This window comes from Paramormyrops kingsleyae, chromosome 2, assembly GCF_048594095.1.
Source record: "Paramormyrops kingsleyae isolate MSU_618 chromosome 2, PKINGS_0.4, whole genome shotgun sequence".
Lineage (NCBI taxonomy): Eukaryota > Metazoa > Chordata > Actinopteri > Osteoglossiformes > Mormyridae > Paramormyrops > Paramormyrops kingsleyae.
The window spans coordinates 36,678,574-36,698,078 of NC_132798.1; the positions used below are offsets into that span (position 1 = coordinate 36,678,574).

The 19,505-nt window shown below is 42.1% G+C and overlaps 1 protein-coding gene across 5 annotated transcripts in view; it reads right to left on the bottom strand.

The window, feature by feature from the left end:
* The window catches only part of smtnb (smoothelin b), an 89,048-nt gene extending 69,957 nt beyond the window's left edge, over positions 1–19,091 (bottom strand). For all 5 annotated transcript variants that reach the window (XM_023796065.2, XM_023796062.2, XM_023796060.2 and 2 more), the window contains exons 1-3: positions 18,876–19,091; positions 18,616–18,706; positions 18,420–18,460 (exon numbers count right to left, since the gene is read on the bottom strand). In XM_023796065.2, coding sequence (XP_023651833.1) covers positions 18,420–18,460; positions 18,616–18,706; positions 18,876–18,971 — 228 coding nt within the window. In that variant the 5' untranslated portion in view covers positions 18,972–19,091. The remainder of the gene's footprint in view (positions 1–18,419; positions 18,461–18,615; positions 18,707–18,875) is intronic.
* Between the last annotated feature and the right edge of the window lie 414 nt (positions 19,092–19,505).

Here is a 19,505-nt window from a genome sequence, read left to right on the forward strand (position 1 = left end):
TGCAATCGGGCCCCAAACATTAAAATGTCAATGAAATTGTGTTAGCTAGCTTATATTTAGCATATCTGATTTATCAGATAGCCATATACTGTATAATTACATTTCAATTTAGTATTTGCTAGTTAAACATTAATACCATTAGGGGTATAACGGTTCACAAAAATCATGGTTCGGTTCGATACGACACAGTGGTGTCACGGTTCAGTATGTTTTCGATACAGCAAAAATAAACAAAAATGTCAGATAATTTCTTTGATTTTTTTCACCTTTTTATTTATTAAAACATCAAAAAAGTATGATCTTGTTTTTTTCTTTTACTTTAAACAATGATGAAGCTATTCTTCACCCATCTTCTGAGGTTTCTTTTTAGCAGCAAATAAAACAAAACCTCCTTTATGTCACGGTAGCCGGCGGGCGAGCAGTGAAGCAGTAGAGTCCAGCCGGTGAGACGGGCAAACGGGGTTTATTGACGCACACTGAGAACAACACCATAACAATACATTATGTCACGCCCCGCTCCGTCCGCTCCCGATGTGTGCCACGCCCACCTCATTACCTCCTGTTTCGCCCTGATTGTTCTCACCTGTGGCTCGTTTTTTGTATTTAGTCCTCGTCTGAGTCAGTCTTCCCGAGACTCGTCATTCTGTCACGGTCGCAGGAAGACGAGCAGGGAAGCAGGGGAATGGAGCCAGGAAATCGGGTTGAAACGGGGATTTATTCGGGATAGAAGGGACCGGGGAAGCACAACAAGCAACATCAATGACGAGTCTGGGGAAGACTGACTCAGACGAGGACTAAATACAAAAGATCCGTAATCGTAATTCTATAATAGGATTTCAGCGAGTTATGAACTGAAATAGACAAGAAAGATACTCGGCATCGCTGACGATGCCATCGACTCCAGAGGGATAAAAGTATTTTTCTGAATCGTTCGCTTTGTAATGCGTACCGAACCGAAAGCCTCGTACCGAACGAATACGCGTATCGTTACACCTCTACTTTCTCGAAGTACCAAAAGTATGGTACCTGGTGCGGTGGAAAAGAGCCCTTAGAATTTCTTTTAGAAAATGGATTAGACAGGTAATAAATAGAATAAAACACTAATACAATAAAAACACTAATAAAAACTGCTTTTTGGGGAATTGTGCAGCTTAGTAGGCTAAGCCTCTGTGCCTGTGATCAGAAGGTTGCCAGTTCGATCCTGGCCTTGTCATATCTGCAGGTCCTTGAACAAGGCCCTTAACCCCCAGCTCCTTGGGCACTGCTATGTTATCACTTACTGAGCAAGTTGTAAAGTCATAAAGAGAATTTTCCCACAGGGATCAACCAAGTATCAATTATTATTATTATTTTATTATTAATCACACTTGGGTTTCTGGCTCAAAAAATCCTAAGTAAATTCACACAAATTCATCACAACCCATAGCGCTAGCTGAAGCTCGAACCCTTGTCCTTTCCCACAACTGGTACAGAGCAGCTTGGAACCACGAAATATCAAGCATTAGTCTCACATAGAGAAAGGCCCTAGCCAGCTTGGGTGTGGGATTTCTATGACACCTTCACTGCCAGAATTGGTAGAAGAAGGAAGAGCAAATATGTGTGGGCAACCACTGATAAATTGTCACTTCCAGCCATACCAACCATGCCACTGGAAGGCTAAAACTCCCAAGACAGGAATCAAAGAGTCAGGGAAAACATGAAAATGGAGACCTCTCCTGCCAGCCCAAAATCAGCATTTGACCTTATAAGGATATTAGTCATAGACAAGCTGTGCAAACATGGAGGAAGCTGTGTGACAGCAAGGTGAGTGACAGATAGAGAGGGAATCTATAAAAGAGGATGGGGATACTATATGCATGGGAATGATAAGAGGAAGCCAAAGAGAACAAGAGAAGAAACTTTACATAGAGTTATTACTGCTATTTTATGTTCTTTTGTTAATGTTTCTTTATCTAATCAAGCCAAGGATATACTGGATAAGTCAAAAAGTATGTTTAAGAGCTGTCAGCTATAAATACTGTGAGTAGTTTAATGGCTCATTATTGTGAAAAACTACTTTCACAGAAAAAAACACATTTTTAATTAGGACTTAAACTCACTTTTAACTTCAGGAAAACATAGGCAGTTTATTGGCTGAGTTCCAGAAAGTTCCATTTATCAATATATCAATATTACACTGATGCAGCCAGTCAGAGTAACAAAAACCAAGTCCATTTTATGTTAGTATAAACACAGAGGCTCCTGGGACCACTTACAAGGGGTTCTCTGAGAAATTCAAGCCTCAAATTCAAAGATGCAGGCATCTGCAGTAGTACCAAATACAACAAATTCAAACATATTAAGCACTCGTTTTTTTGGTTTGTGTTAATCTGTTAATGACCCAACAATCTTGTATTTACCTTGAAAGTCAAACCAGATTTGATGTTAGTCCTGCGTTCAGCAAATATGTACTCTGTAAGGCTGTAAGTGTATTGAAGAATGACAGTGACCCAACCATTAGAGTGCTGGAAACCAATTTACTGCAAACCTCCCAGCCTTCCTTGCAATCAGAAATCAAAGACATTGCTTTGCTGCTCTCTGTTAAACATTTGGAAAAATTACAAAGGATCTGTGAGTCAGATCCTTGAAGCACTGCATCAACAGTACAAAAAGTAGCCTAAAGCATACTGGTGACTTATCTGTAACAGTCTGTACTTGCTCTCCCCTTCCTACCTTCCACTTTCTTGGATGATACTTTTCTACATCAGGCAAAAATATGGAGTGTGGGCTTGCATAACGCCTGACTTGGTATGAAGGCTGTATGAGCTGATAGTGGGATCATGACCCTAATTTGACCCTCAAACATTTAAACATTTTGATTTATTTACATTTTAAAGTTTAGAAAATGGATTACTACATGGTGAAAAACAAAAAAATAAAACACACCAACCAAAGTTCAGAATGCCATTGCTGTGATTGAAAATACAAAGCTGAGCTTAGCAGAGAACAACTTCAAACTGATTTAGGATTTAATTCATTGATTACTGCAAATGTGATCAGCATTTTTATTTCATCTACGGTTCTCAGAACTAAAAACAACTTACTCATTCCTGCAGAGCACTAGCCGAATATATAATTATCTGCATACTTTCATATAGGTTTCTTTCTCTGGTATGAAGTTTTTCTTTGTATATTTACCAGCACTCTAAAAAAATTGCAACTGATCCCTTGGGTGTGTGAAGTTAAAAAAATGGTGTTTTGCTATGCACCATTGTTCTCCCGTAATTAGATACTTCTGCCACAAATTAATGTCACCTCACAGCAAAAAGTCTGAACAGAATTCAGAAGTACACAGGAAGACAGAACATTGTGCTAAACAGAGTTGCACATACATATTATTCGCCTTACTGAAAGTACTGAAATTAATTTATTGTGTATTATTAGTTGTGATAACTGGTTCCTGCTGAAAAGATTCTAGAAAGAACTAGTAGTTCATCAATTATGGTTAGAGAGTAGTGTGGCCAGTGACCAATATACAATACTGGATTGTACTTGCAGGCTATTAAAAGTGAAAATAGCAATATCATTATAGAATTTAACATTTATTAAACATAACTGATATAATTCAATTTTTCCACTTAAGAGGTCAGTAAAGCCAAGTACTATGAACCTTTTCCCTAAAATGACCAAATAAATGAAACACTCTACAAAAAATATATATAAACAATTCATACTGAAAATGACTAAGGTGTAACCTCGCCTATATATGGGAAGTCTGTCATCACACAGAATCGTCTAACACACCAATGGCAGAATATTATGTTACCAATTACTGCTAGATCCAGAATCCTTTTTTAAAAAAATAACGTGGAAATACAATAGGTAATACTGAGTTTTTTCAGTGATTCATTTGCATTCCTGAATGGGGTCATCAATATTAATTTCAATGCAATGTCTAATTAAATAATTTTAAATAACCACTCAGATTTGTCTGGCATGAGAGTAGCTTCACTATTTTACTACATAAGGAATGAGTCTTATTTCTCTCCCACTTTTGGCTCATATACTTATTGTCAGACCTATATCAACAATAACTCCATGTCTCGGTTTAACAAGATGCTTTGTGCAGTATGCGTAAATACAACAATTTGACAAGCTTGTTTGATAAGCTAGCGATACAGAATACCGATACATATTCCGATAGAAGTGCTTTTTACTTTAATATTTGAACATAATAAATATATATTAATATACATACTTTACATATTTTTTTATCTAGTAAATACAAATACAATGTATGCCAAAAAATCGTTAATTAGGCTACTACAAACATACATAACGTACTGTTCCACCTCGTTTCCACATCTTGTTTTAAGTGTTTTCGAGGCATTTGCAGTTCTATTTAAATATCTTCCAAGCAACCATACGCAAGTGGCGAATGCTCAAAATTCCCCACAATGTTTCTCCCACTGAAACAAAATTAATATCAGCCAGACAAGTAGAAGGGACCATCTGAACTGATGTAATTTATTAATCTCAAGTGGGAAAGCAACCTCTATGTGGATATGGGAGCCAAAGTCAGAAACTAAATGAACAACCATCAACATCATCTAAACACTAAGCCATCACTGCCAATTTACAATATTATTCTTATTAGGGATGTAACAATATACTCAACTCATGATTCAATTCACGATTCTAAGTTCACGATAAGATTTTCCCACATTTTTTTAGCAGAACGAACTGCAGACAAATTTATTGAAAAATATTCCTTTGTCTTTCTAAACTGTGCGAAACGTGTCCTCTTCTTAGCAGTGCAACTGAAATTGAATAAAATACTGTTTAAAGAAAATCCCAAATAAAAAAAAACTTAAAATAAACTAAGGCTTGCATGTGCAGCTTTTTAGTGTGGTTTGCCCTTTTAATAATCTTCGCTCAGCTCACTATATGGTGCCGGTGGACATGCTATTTGTATATATGTTATCAGCCTTTTACAATGCTTGTGTGCAGTTTTTGTCTTGTCTGTGCTTTTCTCGCCGTTTTCATTTGTGATTCCAGGAAAGATAAAATGCTGCCACACTGCCGATTTAAGATCAGGTGGTGCATCCATCCATTTTCTGAAACCGCTTAATCCCATCTGGGGTCGCGGGGGGGACTGGAGCCTATCACGGGAACAAGGGGCGCAGATGGGAACCAACCCCTGGCAGTCGTCTACACACCACAGGGCACACACACTCACACAACTATAGAGCCAATTTAGACTCACCAACCAACCTATCCTGCACGCTTTTGGATCGTGGGAGGAAACCGGAGCCTCTGGCGAAAACAGGGAGAGCGTGCAAACTCCACACAGAAACAGGTGTTATGCCGAAAAACGCATCCCTGCCTTAGAATGCATGCCGGTGTTCCGGCGAGTTGAGCTTTTATGGGTTTTTTGGGGGTCAGGGGTTTTTTAGGGGTTAGGGTTTTGGGGGTTAGGGTTTTAGAGGTTTTTTGGGGGTTAGGGTTAGAGTTTTACGGGTTTTTTGGGGCTATTGATTAGCACTCGCTAGCCTTACTCGACAAAGTAGCTCAACTCGTTTCAGATCAGCGACCAATCGGTCATTTAGAGACAGACATGCATTCTACGACAGGGATGCCTTTTTCGGCATAACACCTGTACCTTCTTGCTGTGAGGCAGCAGCGCTAACCACTGCGCCACCGCACTGTACTCAATTTCAAATTCGCTCGCCATCTCGCGTTTGGTCAAATCCAAAAACTGACATACGACGTGGACATGAATATGCAGTGACATCTGACGTCGAACTCACGTCATGAAATCAAATGTAATATTGCACCAGTTTTTCTGTTAAAGTACTGTGAAGTACTCCTAAAGTAGCGATTCATTTTCCACATCAGCCGGTTTAAATCATCATACGTTTGTAAAACATCGATTTTTAACCGATTCGCGATTCATCGTTACATGCCTAATTCTCATAAGTAAAAATACACATACAAAAAAGAAATCTCTACAAAAGGTAAGGCCTCCAAGGTAAAAGGCAATTTCAGATGTTCAAATCACATAGGTTTTCTTTTTGTAACACCAGACAATATTCTATTAATTATGATCATAAGGATAATTCATGACCTTAAGAGAAAAACAAAAATTTAAGTTCTTTAAAATTCACAGCAGCACTTTGAGCCAAAGTTGGCCACTAAGGGCGCTTTTCCACCACACCAGGTACCGTACTTTCGGTACTTCCATAAAGTATCGAAAGTATGGTACTTCTTTTGTGTCGGTTTTCCACTGGCGTAAAAACTGGTACCGGCGCCAAATGACATCATCAGTGATCGCCCCTGACTGACATCACCACAAAGCGCGACGCGGTATTTCATTCGCTTAATTCAAACGTGTTATTATGATCCTTCACTTTCCTGTAGTCCTGCTTAAGCTTTTTGATTTTCAAGCGGCATTGTTTGGTGTTTCGCGTGTGCCCCATTTCTTCCAAACGGCTTGCTATTACGGCAAATACTTTTTTATTCCGAGTCGTGTCATCCAAATCCCGCTGGATCTGTTCATCCGACCATATGGCAATTAAAGCCTGTGATTTCTCGTTTGTCCATCCTTCCTTTTTTATATTTTTGTTTCTACTGCTTTTTATTTAGTTTCTCGCTGTTCGCTGTGTGTATTTTGTGTTTCAGCAGCAGGCTATTTGCATAACCAATCGACAGCAAATACGTTTGCAAGTCCCACCCCAAAGTACTAAAGTACCAAAGAAGTACCACAGCTGGTTTGGCACTTTCGGTACTGGTACTCGACCGGAAATCAATGGAAAAGCGAAAGTACCGTAGTTTGTGCGTTGGAAAAGCGCCCTAAGAGAAAATAAACCATCCACTTCCACAAGAGCTCAGCTAGAGCAAATGCAGGAAATGCTTGTCATTTGGAACATTATCTCCCTTTGTGCCTCTTCAACCCTGGTTTTAGAGAAAAAAAAGTCTGACCAGGGATAAGTTTTATAATGTTGAGGGGACACATCAAACGGACTGTGTTAGGAATTACACAAGATATACATGCTTGCACAAATTCATGAATTACACAGCAATGCATGTGATTCCCCTTCTTATCTCCAACAATCCCCACAGTTCTGCCTACAGCTTTACCCTAATGAGAGCTGGACATCTACTTAAACATTTCAGATAAAGCAGCCTGCCCAAAGATGTAACAGTTCTGCTCACCTGGTAATGACAGTCCATTAGGAAACGGTACTTCAGGAACCTGAGCACCTGCTATAAAAATGACCCAAACATTGTAGCTGAAAACTGCATTAGTTATATTCCATGCATTAGTTGAAGTTGCATCAGGTTATTGTAAAACTGCGTAAACTAAACCCAGCACCAAATCCAAGAAGCTTGCTCCAGCATAGTCTGATGGCGCTGCTGATCTGGTTTTCAAATTTGATGTGATCTGTCATCTCCACCCCAATTCCTCCACCTGAGCAGTTATTTAAGGATATAAAATTCTAATATCACTTAAATTGATTAGGCTGTATTACTCTTTGAGGGGGATTGGAGATCTAAATAAAAAAACACGCAAAAAAAAGTTATGTAAAGTGGAACAGATTTCTAAACTTCTGTATGCTTTTGTGTTGCTCTACAACTTTGCACAACCCTCACTGTCCAAATGGAGCCAGAGGAACACACAAAACAGATCTCAAGGGCAAACAAAGTAGAGCTGCTGCAATTATTCGACATAGTCAATGACTTTGATGATGAAAATGTGTCGACATCAATATTTTAAGTCGACACATCGTTTATTATTATTAAAATTACCTTTATGATTTCTAAAACCTCCTCCTGAATCCGGGTTCAAGAGGAACAATGCGGTTTTCGTCCTGGCCATGGAACACTGGAACAGCTTTATACCCTTACGAGGGTACTGGAGGGGGCCTGGGAGTTTGCCTATCCAGTCTACATGTGTTTTGTGGATTTGGAAAAGGCTTACGACCGGGTTCCCCGAGGTGCTCTGTGAGGGGGTGCTTCGGGAGTATGGGATCCGGGGTCCACTGTTGTGGGCAATTCGGTCCTTGTATGAACGGAGCAGAAGGTTGGTCCGCATTGCCGGTAATAAGTTGGATGTGTTCCCAGTTCGGGTTGGGCTCCGCCAGGGCTGCCCTTTGTCATCAGTCCTGTTTATAATATTTATGGACAGGATTTTTAGGTGCAGCCAGGGTGCTGAGGGTGTCCAGTTTGGTGGCCTCAGGATTGCTTCGCTGCTTTTTGCGGACGATGTTGTCCTGTTGGTTTCATCTGCTGGGGATCTCCAGTGTGCTCTGCGGCAGTTCGCAGCCGAGTGCGAAGCGGCGGGGATGAGGATTAGCACCTCCAAGTCCGAGACCATGGTTCTCAGCCGGAAAAGGGTGGATTGTCCTCTTCAGGTCAGGGAAGAGGTACTGCCTCAAGTAGAGGAGTTCAAGTATCTCGGGGTCTTGTTCACGAGTGAGGGTGGGCGGAATCAGGAGCTGGACAGACGAATCAGAGAGGCGTCTACAGTTTTGCAGGTGCTTAACCGGTTCGTCGTGGCTAAGAAAGAACCAAACTGGAAAGCAAAGCTCTCAATCTATTGGTCCATCTTCCTCCCTACCCTCACCTATGGTCATGAGCTATGAGTAATGACCGAAAGAATGAGATCAAGAATACAGGCATCTGAAATGAGGTTTTTCCGCAGGGTGTCTGGGCTCTCCCTTAGGGATAGGGTGAGAAGTTCGGATATCCGGGAGAGTCTCAGGGTAGAACCGCTGCTTCTCCACGTCGAAAGGAGCCAGTTGAGGTAGTTTGAACATCTGGTGCGGATGCCTCCTGGGCGGCTACCCGGAGAGGTTTTCCGTGCATGTCCTACAGGGAGGAGGCCCCGGGGCAGACCCAGGACACGCTGGAGGGATTATATCTCTCAGCTGGTCTGGGAACACCTCGGCATCCTCCCCGAAGAGCTGGTAGAGGTAGCTGGGGAGAGGGAGGTCTGGGTATCTCTCCTGAAGCTGCTACCCCCGCGACCCGAACCCCGGACAAGCGGTAGTTAATGGATTTCTAAAACACTTCAATTCATTAACATTACAATTAATGTAGACCACCAGAATAGGCAAGTCCTGTCACAGCCAGCTCCGTACGATCCTCATGTGTGCCACGCCCACCTCGTTACCTCGTGTTAATCCCTGATTGTCATCACCTGTTTCCTGTTCCTTTTGACGGCTTCGCTCGCCTGCCTACCGAACTCTGACAGAATGACAGATCTCCCCAAAGGCATGATGCAGCAGACCAAGCACCACCGGCTCGGGTTGCTGCAAGAGATCGTGTATTGGCGGTCCCAACCCGAGGTCCAGGAGGACCCCGTAGCCATGGCTCTGGCCAACCGGGGCGCGGACCTCCTCGCGGGGGAGCGCCCGCTCGGCCAGGACTATCCCCTCCAGAAGGCACGGAAATGCCTCCGACGCTTAAGGCAACGCCTCACAGAGTGACGAGAGTAGCGCGTCGCCTGGAGCCTAGGCGACGTGTTCGCGCCGGCTCCGCCTTCCGTCGTGAGCGGCAGTAAGAAAAAGCGGAGGAAGAACAAAGGACAGCAGGAAGAAGCCCCGACGCTCTTCCTGGGAGCCTGCTCTATGGTCCCCACCTGGGAGTCAGCCAGTGGGCGAGGGAGCTCCCCGCTCTACTGGGAGGACACCGCTGCTGCCCGCCTTACCAGCCTGGATGATATGCCGCCTCCCCTAGGGGCTTACCACTACTGGCTGGCACGCCTGGTGGGTAAGGGGATCAGCACCGTAAGGGACGCTATTCCCCGGATCCCTAAAGCCCTTAAAGGGGCAGTTCCGGTCCTGCCAGCGGCACCGCCCGCTGCTGCTGCCGCCGCTCTGCCCACGGCACTGTTCGAGGCGCCCGCTGCAGCGCCCCCTGCTGGCCACGTGTCGGCAGCACCCACTGCGGCGCCCCCTGCTGGCCACGTATCGGTGGCACCCGCCAAGGTGCCCCCTGTTGGCCGCACGGCCAAGGTACCCGCGGAGGCGCCCCCTGCTGGCCACACGCCCGGGGTGCCTGCTCCAGCCTGGAGACCGTGAGGAGGTTTCGCCTCCTGCAGGTGGTTGGGGAACCCGCTGTGAGAGACTCCCCAGAGGCAGCTCCACTCCGGGAGCAGCTCCGGAGGGAGTTTGCCACCGTCACCCCTGACTCCTCGCTCCAGTAGCTAGCCCAGGTGGAGGAGACCCTGAGGCAGCTGCTCCGTTTGCAGCCGGCTGCCGCCGCTCTGCCCACGGCCCCGCCTGAGGCCGCCGCTCTGCCCGTCCAGCCTGGCTCGCCCGCTCTGCCCATCCAGCCCGGCTCGCCCGCCCTGCCCGGCTCGCCCGTCCCTCCGGCTGCACCGCCTGCCGCCACGCCCGCGGCTCCGGCTGCACCGCCTGCCAGCTCGCCCGTCCTGCCTGTCTCTCCAGCTGCACCGCCTGCGGCCACGCCCGCTGCCTCACGGGAGGCCCTGACTCCAGTCCCCCCAGCTCAGGTCCTAGTCCCTGAGGAGGTCCCGGACAGCCTGACTGCCGCTCCCACCTCCATAGAGGAGGAGCTCGAATGGGACCCCTCAGGGACCTTCCTTATGACTTCTCCTCCCTCGCCTCGACGAGGGCGACCCCAACTAGGACCCAGCCTATCTGTGTCCTGCAAGGGCAGGGGACATAGACGTCGGGCCGGGGTCCTGCCCGCCCTGCCCCCTGGCTCGCCCTCGCTTGCTTTGGCTGGGGCTTGGGGTGTGCCTGCGGTTCCTCCTGCTCTGGGCCGGCAGTCGCCTGCAGGTCCCCCTCCGTGGCCTCGGTCCCACCTCCAGCTCCGCGTCGGTCGCCTGCGAGTCCCCCTGCGCCAACGCGTCGGCGGACGGCGCCTTCGCCCGCTGTCCGCCTTCGCTGGCCGCGGCTTCCCCCTTCTCCTTCCCTGTTGGCCCCTCCAACTCCCTCCTTGTCTCCTCAGTCTGTCCCTCGTCCTGTCTCCTCGTTCCCGTCGTGGTCCCCTCCTGCTCCCTCCTCCGAGTCGCCTGCGGGGGGGGGGTCTGTCACGCCCAGCTCCGTACGATCCTCGTGTGTGCCACGCCCACCTCGTTACCTCGTGTTAATCCCTGATTGTCATCACCTGTTTCCTGTTCCTTTTGTATTGTCCTGATGTTCATGAATGTCTACCCGGATCCTCGAATAAACCACATTTGTTCGCACTGACGGCTTTGCTCGCCTGTTTCCCCGCTCGCCTGCCTACCGAACTCTGACAAGTCCACCGTGTTGTCTATTTTTATTGAATTATTTAATTACATACTTATTTAAATGGAGAGATTTTTTATATCTTTTGTCTTTGTACTTGCTAAAAACACCAAATATTAAAGCCATACAGTTGTCTGATGCTAAGTCAGAATCTCAATTGAATAAATGTTTGTGAAAATGTTTAGATTACAATCTGGGGTATTCTATGTGTATTGACGGTGTCAGTGTGTGCATTTGTGCACTCGTTATTGCAAACTAAAACTTAAACCAAAAATGGACACTAAATAAAAGAAAATAATTCGTGAACCGAAATAAAAATGAAAACCATATTTACAGAAAAAAACGTTTCGGACTATGATCTGCAAAAAGTACTGCCACACCACAAACATCTTTCTACTTTGTTTAAACACAGTATCTCCTTTTTTAAAAGATGTGGCTACTGATCTGTCCCTTCCTTCATCGTGACTTCAGTGCTTATCGCTTATGTCGCATAGAGCGTGCTCCACTAACCAAATTTAATTAGTAGAAGGATACGTGAAATTTATACAGATTAGTAACTTTTGGGCATCTCATTAATAGTTTTAGGCATACTACTAATCTGCTTATCAAATTCCAGGCGAAAATAATTTTCATGTAGTGCCGCAAAGCAGGCGTACATCATCTAAAACCCTGCAATGGCATACAGTTTGTTGTTATCAAAATAAAATTAATTTAAATTAAATGGTCAAGTTGATTTTCTGAAGGAAAATTAATCATTTAGATTAACCGACCAATCGATAAAATAGTCGAAAGATTAATCTATTAAAAATAGTCGTTAGTGGCAGACCTAGCAATATCAAAGTAAAAAAACAAGAATGTTGTAGATGGTTGCAATTAAACTTTTTCTAAAACATCTGAGCTCATCTACAAAACCCTTTTGAGATTATTTCATGACCCAGTTATGTAGCAACTGATATTAAGGTACAAGTTTGATACACTATTATCAGCCAACTTAACCCAATACAGGGTTTGAAAAAAGTTGATTTTATTAGCTAATATAGATTTTAATAGCTACCTATGCGCTAATGTTGAATAAAAACCTGACTACTGTTAATGAAACAGGTGCACAAACTTTTAATTAGATTGTCGTGAAATAAATGTCAGTTGCCATTGCGGCTATAAGGCAAACTAATGTAAATGATTACAGAACAAGTGACTAGTAAAACAATGACTGCAAATATGCTATACAACCCCCCTTGAAAGATTTAACTAAATGTAAGACAGCTTCTTACAAGGGGGCCTGCTCCAATACGGTCTTTCCCCAAATTGTGCCACCAGGGAGGAGGCAAGGGCAGTTTCTAAGCCAAGTTGCACTGGCAGAACCAAGGACAGGAAAAAAGAAATGAATTTGCAGGGTCTGGACTAAAAATAAATATTTGTATTTTGTACTACACTAGTACAATTATTTTTCCAGCAATCTTGACATTTTCTGAATCTGTGGGGATAACAGGGAAGGAACTTTAAAATACAACAACTTCCTACATTCACTTATATCCCTTGGGCCTTTAATGTTTATGGTGTTTCCAGCCAAAACAGCAAACAACAAGGTTGTAATTCACTTAGAGCTAGTGACCTATTAAGGTTAAGCTATTTTTAACATGAGACCGTTCCACTGGAGAGTAGAGGGGTTATTGGGTCAGCATATTCAGAAACAAGCCACTGCACAAAATTTCCCACTACTAGCTTCAGCCTAAAGAAAGATGTTTTCAGTTCTTCCTTTACCAATAGAGGTGTCCCCAAAAATATTTCTTTATAAAAAATGTGTTTATGTTAGTAAACAGTATATTGGAGTACTGCTAAAGAAAAATATTAAAAGTGTCATCATTTCTGCTACAGAATAACAACAAATCAATGAACTGGTCCATCCATCCAGCATATCCACTGTTACGACCTCCTTACAAGGACACCCAACTCATAACATTAACAAAAAGAAGATTCAATGACTAGGTATGCTCAGCATATACCATGTATACATAGGTACAACCACCTGCTGTCAATACTAGCATCAGCATAACCAGCATGTATCAGTATGCTTGCATTAGGCATATAATATGGCCCTGAAGCCAGTCAAAACAGCAAACTGCAAAAATGTAATAACACTGAAATACAGTTACAATGATTGTTGTTCTCCAACCTGTGGCGTATGTATCATCTACGTAGCCAAGCAGTATGGAATGCCATAGTACTCTATATAAATATATCAAAACAAAGAAACATTTCAGTAATTGTGTCCTTTTATTTTTAAATAATTTAATAAAAGGTACCGTATTATATTTCATAATAATGTTTGTCTTCTAAGTATAATCTGTAAATTGTATATTGTAAGAATGTTGTGATTTTAGGCAGACAATACTAAAAATATTATTTTACATAATAATACAAATATGATTACTTAAATAATTCACATCATATTTCACAATTAAGTTCACTTTTCACGTTGATGTATTTCTGAATGACAGTTTTCCAAACCAGGGAAACATCTGACATATAGAATTCCATCAGGGAATAAACCACGAGACAGAATACGTCTCAACGTGGAATTTTTTTACCCTCTACACATGGTAAAAATGCCAGTCTTGAAGGGCTTCATCCAATGATGTTCCTTAAATTTTCATATGTTTGGCTACTGTGACATAAAACCTTTCTAGGGCATATGCAAGCAGCTACACACATTTCAGAACATGTAACACAATATTACTACAGAACACCATCGGTGTCAAAACCCTCCAAATTAACACGTCAAATTTGTACTCTTGAGGCATCGTAAATTAATGTAACATGTAAATTTTCTATGGAATGCCATTGGGGTCAAAAGGTCAAACTTTTATTTTAACATTCATTAAAATAAAACATTCATTTTCAATGTGTTATGGCGTTTGGACCACTAAAGCCATAAAATTGGATGGTGTTACTTACCCACCCCATTCTGACATAGGAGCTACGTTGGGCTGTACACCTACACGGTTTGGTTATGCTGGCTCAAGGTATCTATCATGTGTTACACGCAAATGGGATGTAGTAGTTGGAGCAGTCCATTTGTGTGGGTAATTTTGAACTCTGGTGGCTGAGTAGAGCAGAAAATGAGCCCCAAAAACTTTACTCACATGTACACTAAAATAGTGGCTTAATATTTAAATATATGTGAAACATATTTTAGATATCTATGTCAAACAAATGTTTAAATATATTTGTTGTGCATATGGGTGGGGAATTGTTTTCTCTCTTGTAATGATTGTATGTATGTTTAAGTGGTTGAAAATTAATGTTACTGTATTACCATTATACCAGCCAAGCATTGGCCAGCAGCCTCGCCCACCTGGATGCCCCACATCTGTCTCCCTGAAATCAATATCCCTAAGGAGGAGAAAAAATGCAGATATATCGAGAGGTATTCTGTCTCACGGTGGTAGATAAGGATAAGAGATTTGGCATGACAGGGCTACTTTCCTGTGTTTGCTCTGCTAATCTGCACAACCAACTGACCTCCCTTACATGCTCCATAGCTGCCCGGGACTTTTCTAACTACTTCCTATATCTGCTTGGCAGAATAATAGATTGCAAAGTACTGTATTAGCAAGTCACACACTGAGTCCCACCCCCCTCAAAGTGACTGACAGACCGCACTGTTATTTTGTAAAAAGGCGTTATGAAATAAAAAGCTGGTTCAAAAAACCGTCATTCAAAAATATCTCAATGTGAAAAGTTTAACTTATTGTGAAATATAGTTTGAATTATTTCAGTAATCACGTTTGCATTATGTGAAATAGTACACATCATTACAAAATACAATTTAAAAATTATACATAGAAGACAAATATTATGAAATGTAATTCTTTTATGTAATTTTTTAAAAATAAAAGAATACATTTAATCATTGAAAAATTTATTTATTGATAGATATATTTATTTCATTTTGAGTATTATGGCATTCCATAGACAGGACTGCTCTATCACTAAAACAGACCTGGGGGAGACAACGAGGCTGTCTTCTGTCTGGATTCACAGGTGCACACACCTATTAGAACAGGTGTGTAAAGGGGATGGTTGTGGCCAAGGAAAGAGCTCAAGTTTTCTGCCACAAAATTACTGTCTGTGAAGTCATGAAACTAAACAGCTGCCTTATTCTTGCCCATGACTCAACCAAAAAAAGCAGTCACCACTAGGTAATCGCTACTGTCGAAAAAAAGAGGGCTATGATGTTTTATCTGTGGTTCACATGAAACAAACTGCAGAGCTGGTACTGTCCCAAAAGGGTTTATCACCAGAACAACAAGAGTGTATCTGACAAAGCAATTACCTCTCCTCTGTTATTACGACATGGTTTGGTATGATTTTAAATGGATTGAGCTTTAAACAAAAAAAGAGACAAAAACAGAACAAAGGCTGAAAAATGCTTTTTTGCATCAAGCCCTAACTGACAGAAATGTCTTTTGTGACATTTAATTTGAGGGGTACAGCCAGTAAAAAACATGCCCTAGCCTTAATAAAACAGATTATTCACTATATATAAATGCCATTATATCTACTTTAAGCTGTTCAGTTGAATAAACATTGTATCTGTATTAGAGTCACTAAATAAATCACCAGTTTTAAATCCCTAGGTCCCAGTTATCAGCTCTCCCACAAGCCTATCCCAGCCGTCCAAAACAAAAAAACTTAAAAATCCTTTCTCTGGCTTCTGAAAGTTGTATTTTTAGGTTGCTGCTACACATAAATAAATGCATCGATCCTTTATGCAGTGTAAAAAAACAAAGCCCCAGGCCTGAATTCATAAGTGAAAATGAAAGTCATAAATCAAATCAGATTTTTCTTTTCATATCTCCTTTCCCAGATAAGGTTCAGCTTCTTTTGTATCTCTTTTGGATGCATCTAAACGTGTTCTACACAGTATTGTGCTTGGATTTGGGTGCTTTGACACGTCACCAAAATCTTCATATAAAATTCCAAGTGGCATGGTTCAGAGCTTACTAATTCCAGGGCAATGTGTCTTAACTTTTGTGCCAGTACAACCATTTAAGATAAATCTGAATTGCTGTGTCCTGTCAACTGTAATTAGTTCTGGTATGAAAATGAGAAGGGATTTGATTAAACTTGATGAACTGCCACTGATTCCTTTTATCTGTTACAAGTGACAGACATGTCACATGTTAACTGTGACATCCATTCAAGATATTAGTCCAATCTAAGTCAAACCAAGCTGAAATGTAAAAAATTAAATAATGAAATTAAACATACATGATCTGAAGATGTGAAAAGGACTCAGTTGGGTTTTTACAGACACCAGACAAGTGACAGCACAATACCTATCCAGTGAGTAACAATTAAAGAACCTAGGCTAAAAGGTCAAGCAACCCTTACATTACTAACCATTTCTTACCCTGCTGTACTGAAATGTGAAAGACCAGCTTTTGTTGAAAGGTGTCAAACAGTTCAGTTATGGAACTAAAACAGTATTTGAATGTCAGGCCCATTTCTCACCAGCAGATGGTATTCCTCAACCTAAAAGCATTTTTCTCAAAGTGGGAAAAAGTTATATTTTTAGATGCTCTTTTTCCTTGTCAGACTTGAAACTGCATCTGGGCACAGCTCCTGGGAATGGAACACTGATTATTGTCAAATTCTGCAGATCCTTTTTACCACAAAAGGAAAAATCTGGATCGCAGGAGCTGGGATAACCATTCCAGTGACCTCACTTCAGCAGTTATAAAGTGACATTGGTGGAGCACAGTCCTTACAATTGCATTAGGTGACCATTACTCAGAGCTTAAATGGCATGAAATTAATTCAGTGTTGATAAGACTGCTGGTCTTTTTGCCAAGTCATCTCCTAGTCAGTTACTGTGTATCTAACCTTTATGACAACACATACAGAGGCAGAGACAGGCTTTCTCAGTGTTCGACTCTAGATGATTTCTGTGAGGGACTAAGCACAAGTTTAAGCATGTTTTTATCAGCATTCCTTGGCAGCCTTCAAAAACATCATGTATGGCGCCCTTCTCATCTGACAGTCTTTACAAATGTAACAGTTGAGTAACGATGACAGGAACCATGCATGTGAGGCACAATGAATCATCTGCATATTGTAATGTGCCTTTTCCAGTTCTCAGGTATTCGAAGTGCACAGAAGTTAAAGTCTAAGCCAAGATGAACACTTACACGTCTGCACCCTCAGCACCCAGTACTAATTGAAAATGACTAACAATCTTTATATGAAGCTGACAAATGTGCACGTGTTGAGAAAGGGAGTGTCTTCAATTTTTAGTTATAACTCCTGCCTGATATGTTCAAGCATTTAACTCGTTTTTAGGCACTTTGAGAGAGTGACCATGTTTTGATAGAGTTCAAATAGAACAGCATTTCAATGTCCAAATTTGGATGAATTTAATACACACGTCTGTAACAACTTTTTGCTAAATATGTATAAATAACCACGATAGAACAAATAAATGACAAATAGACATTTTTTTTTAAATTACCCGGAGCCCGATGCCCCATAGGCATAAACACTAACTGATTGGCTTTAGAATAAAGTCTCATTTAACTCCCTTGGGGAACTTCTAAAGCATGCAATGCTGCCAAAGGACTGGGAGCCCTACTGCAGTCGCACCAGTCTGGACAATCTAAGTCTTCCCTCCTTCGAGTTGGTGTCTCCGTCCCCTATGATCCGTTAACTTCTCCCCAAAAACAATTCACTGGACCAGACAGCAATGTACCCTCCCCTCCCATATATAATCGTAGGAGGAATATGGACAACCTGCAGCTGGGTTTGTGATACGGAAAATGAATTAAAAACAAAAATCGCCCAATTGCAATGTGTCAGTTTCATATTGGTTATTATTGCTAAATGGCTACTGCATTGATTCCCCTTAAATCACGGAGTAGAGCAGTCTAATCACATTTGAGCAAAAAAGTCTCGACTATTCTGGCTGTATGAGCACACACACACACACACCACAACATAACACTCATTCCCATGAAAAATCCTACCGCTATAAAGTGAGTTTACAGTAAATTATAATTGTGGCTGGCTCTTTACCGAAGAGATAACAGAACTGCTCATTTGAATTCTTTTAGTTCATTAAGTTGTTTCACATTAATTGATTATTAATACAGGTTAGTGCCGACCTGACAATGAACTTACCAGAGTTCGCAGAGACGTTTCATCCAGAGTCGAATATTTTTCTGAAGACATTATGATAGTGCCAAGTTACTGACAAATCACTCAAAAGTGTAAAACTGGGATTTCTAGTTACTGTTCAAAAATTTTTGCTAAAAATAACGAAGACAAACTGCGTATTCAGTTTCTGGTCCTGGAGTAAAACGGTGCCAACAGTCACCTCGCGATGGAGACCCAGCTGCTAGTTCCGCCAGGTGACGGTTAACGCACTCGGCACGTATCCCTACAGACTTCCAGTTACCGGTTGGCGCCTGGGGGGAGAACCACACTTTAACGTTTTACCGTTTATTGTGTTTTTCACAACTGAGCTTTTCGGAATCCGCAGTAAAAATACCCAATAAGCTGCTACAATTTCAGCGCGTCTCTCTTCGAATATCAGTCGAAACGAGAAGAATAAACTCGTATCGGTCCTATTCCCACCTGCCCGAGTTTTGTCTCCCACCTGCTCGCGTTAAGCGTGCAGCTGCGGTACTGTGCGCCTTGTGTCCATATTTCATCCAGACAGCTGTAAGTCATTCAACCGAGAAAACTGTCTGAATGCCCTGTCAGCGAAAGTCCGTTTTTTCTTACTTCTCAATATCTCGTGCCCGCTAAATACTCGAAACAATGCTAGATCTCCAAATCCCATTCCCAGCTCCAGCAGCCCAGCCAAAACACCCGCCCAAACTAACGAAATAGCCAATCAGAGTATAGCCGTTTGAATGCTGGCCCACCCCCGCGAAGAACGCCGAGCGCCCATTGGTCGTGCTGAACGGCTTGGAATGAACCGTAAGAAAGCATCAGACTTGTCATAAACAGGTGATATTAACTCTTTGAAACTGAATATATAATTTTAATATATATATATGTATTAAATTTTCCCCATGTTGTGAATTACAAAAGAAAATAGGACGCAAATGCCACACTTCACTTCAGTGCAAGTCACTCTTAAAAACCGGGCGAAACAGTATGTACTGTATTTTGACTGATATTAGTTATGCCACGGTTAATCGAAAGGTTAATTCTGTAACAAATGCAAAAATATATGCCTTTATAGCACAGATTTGCAGT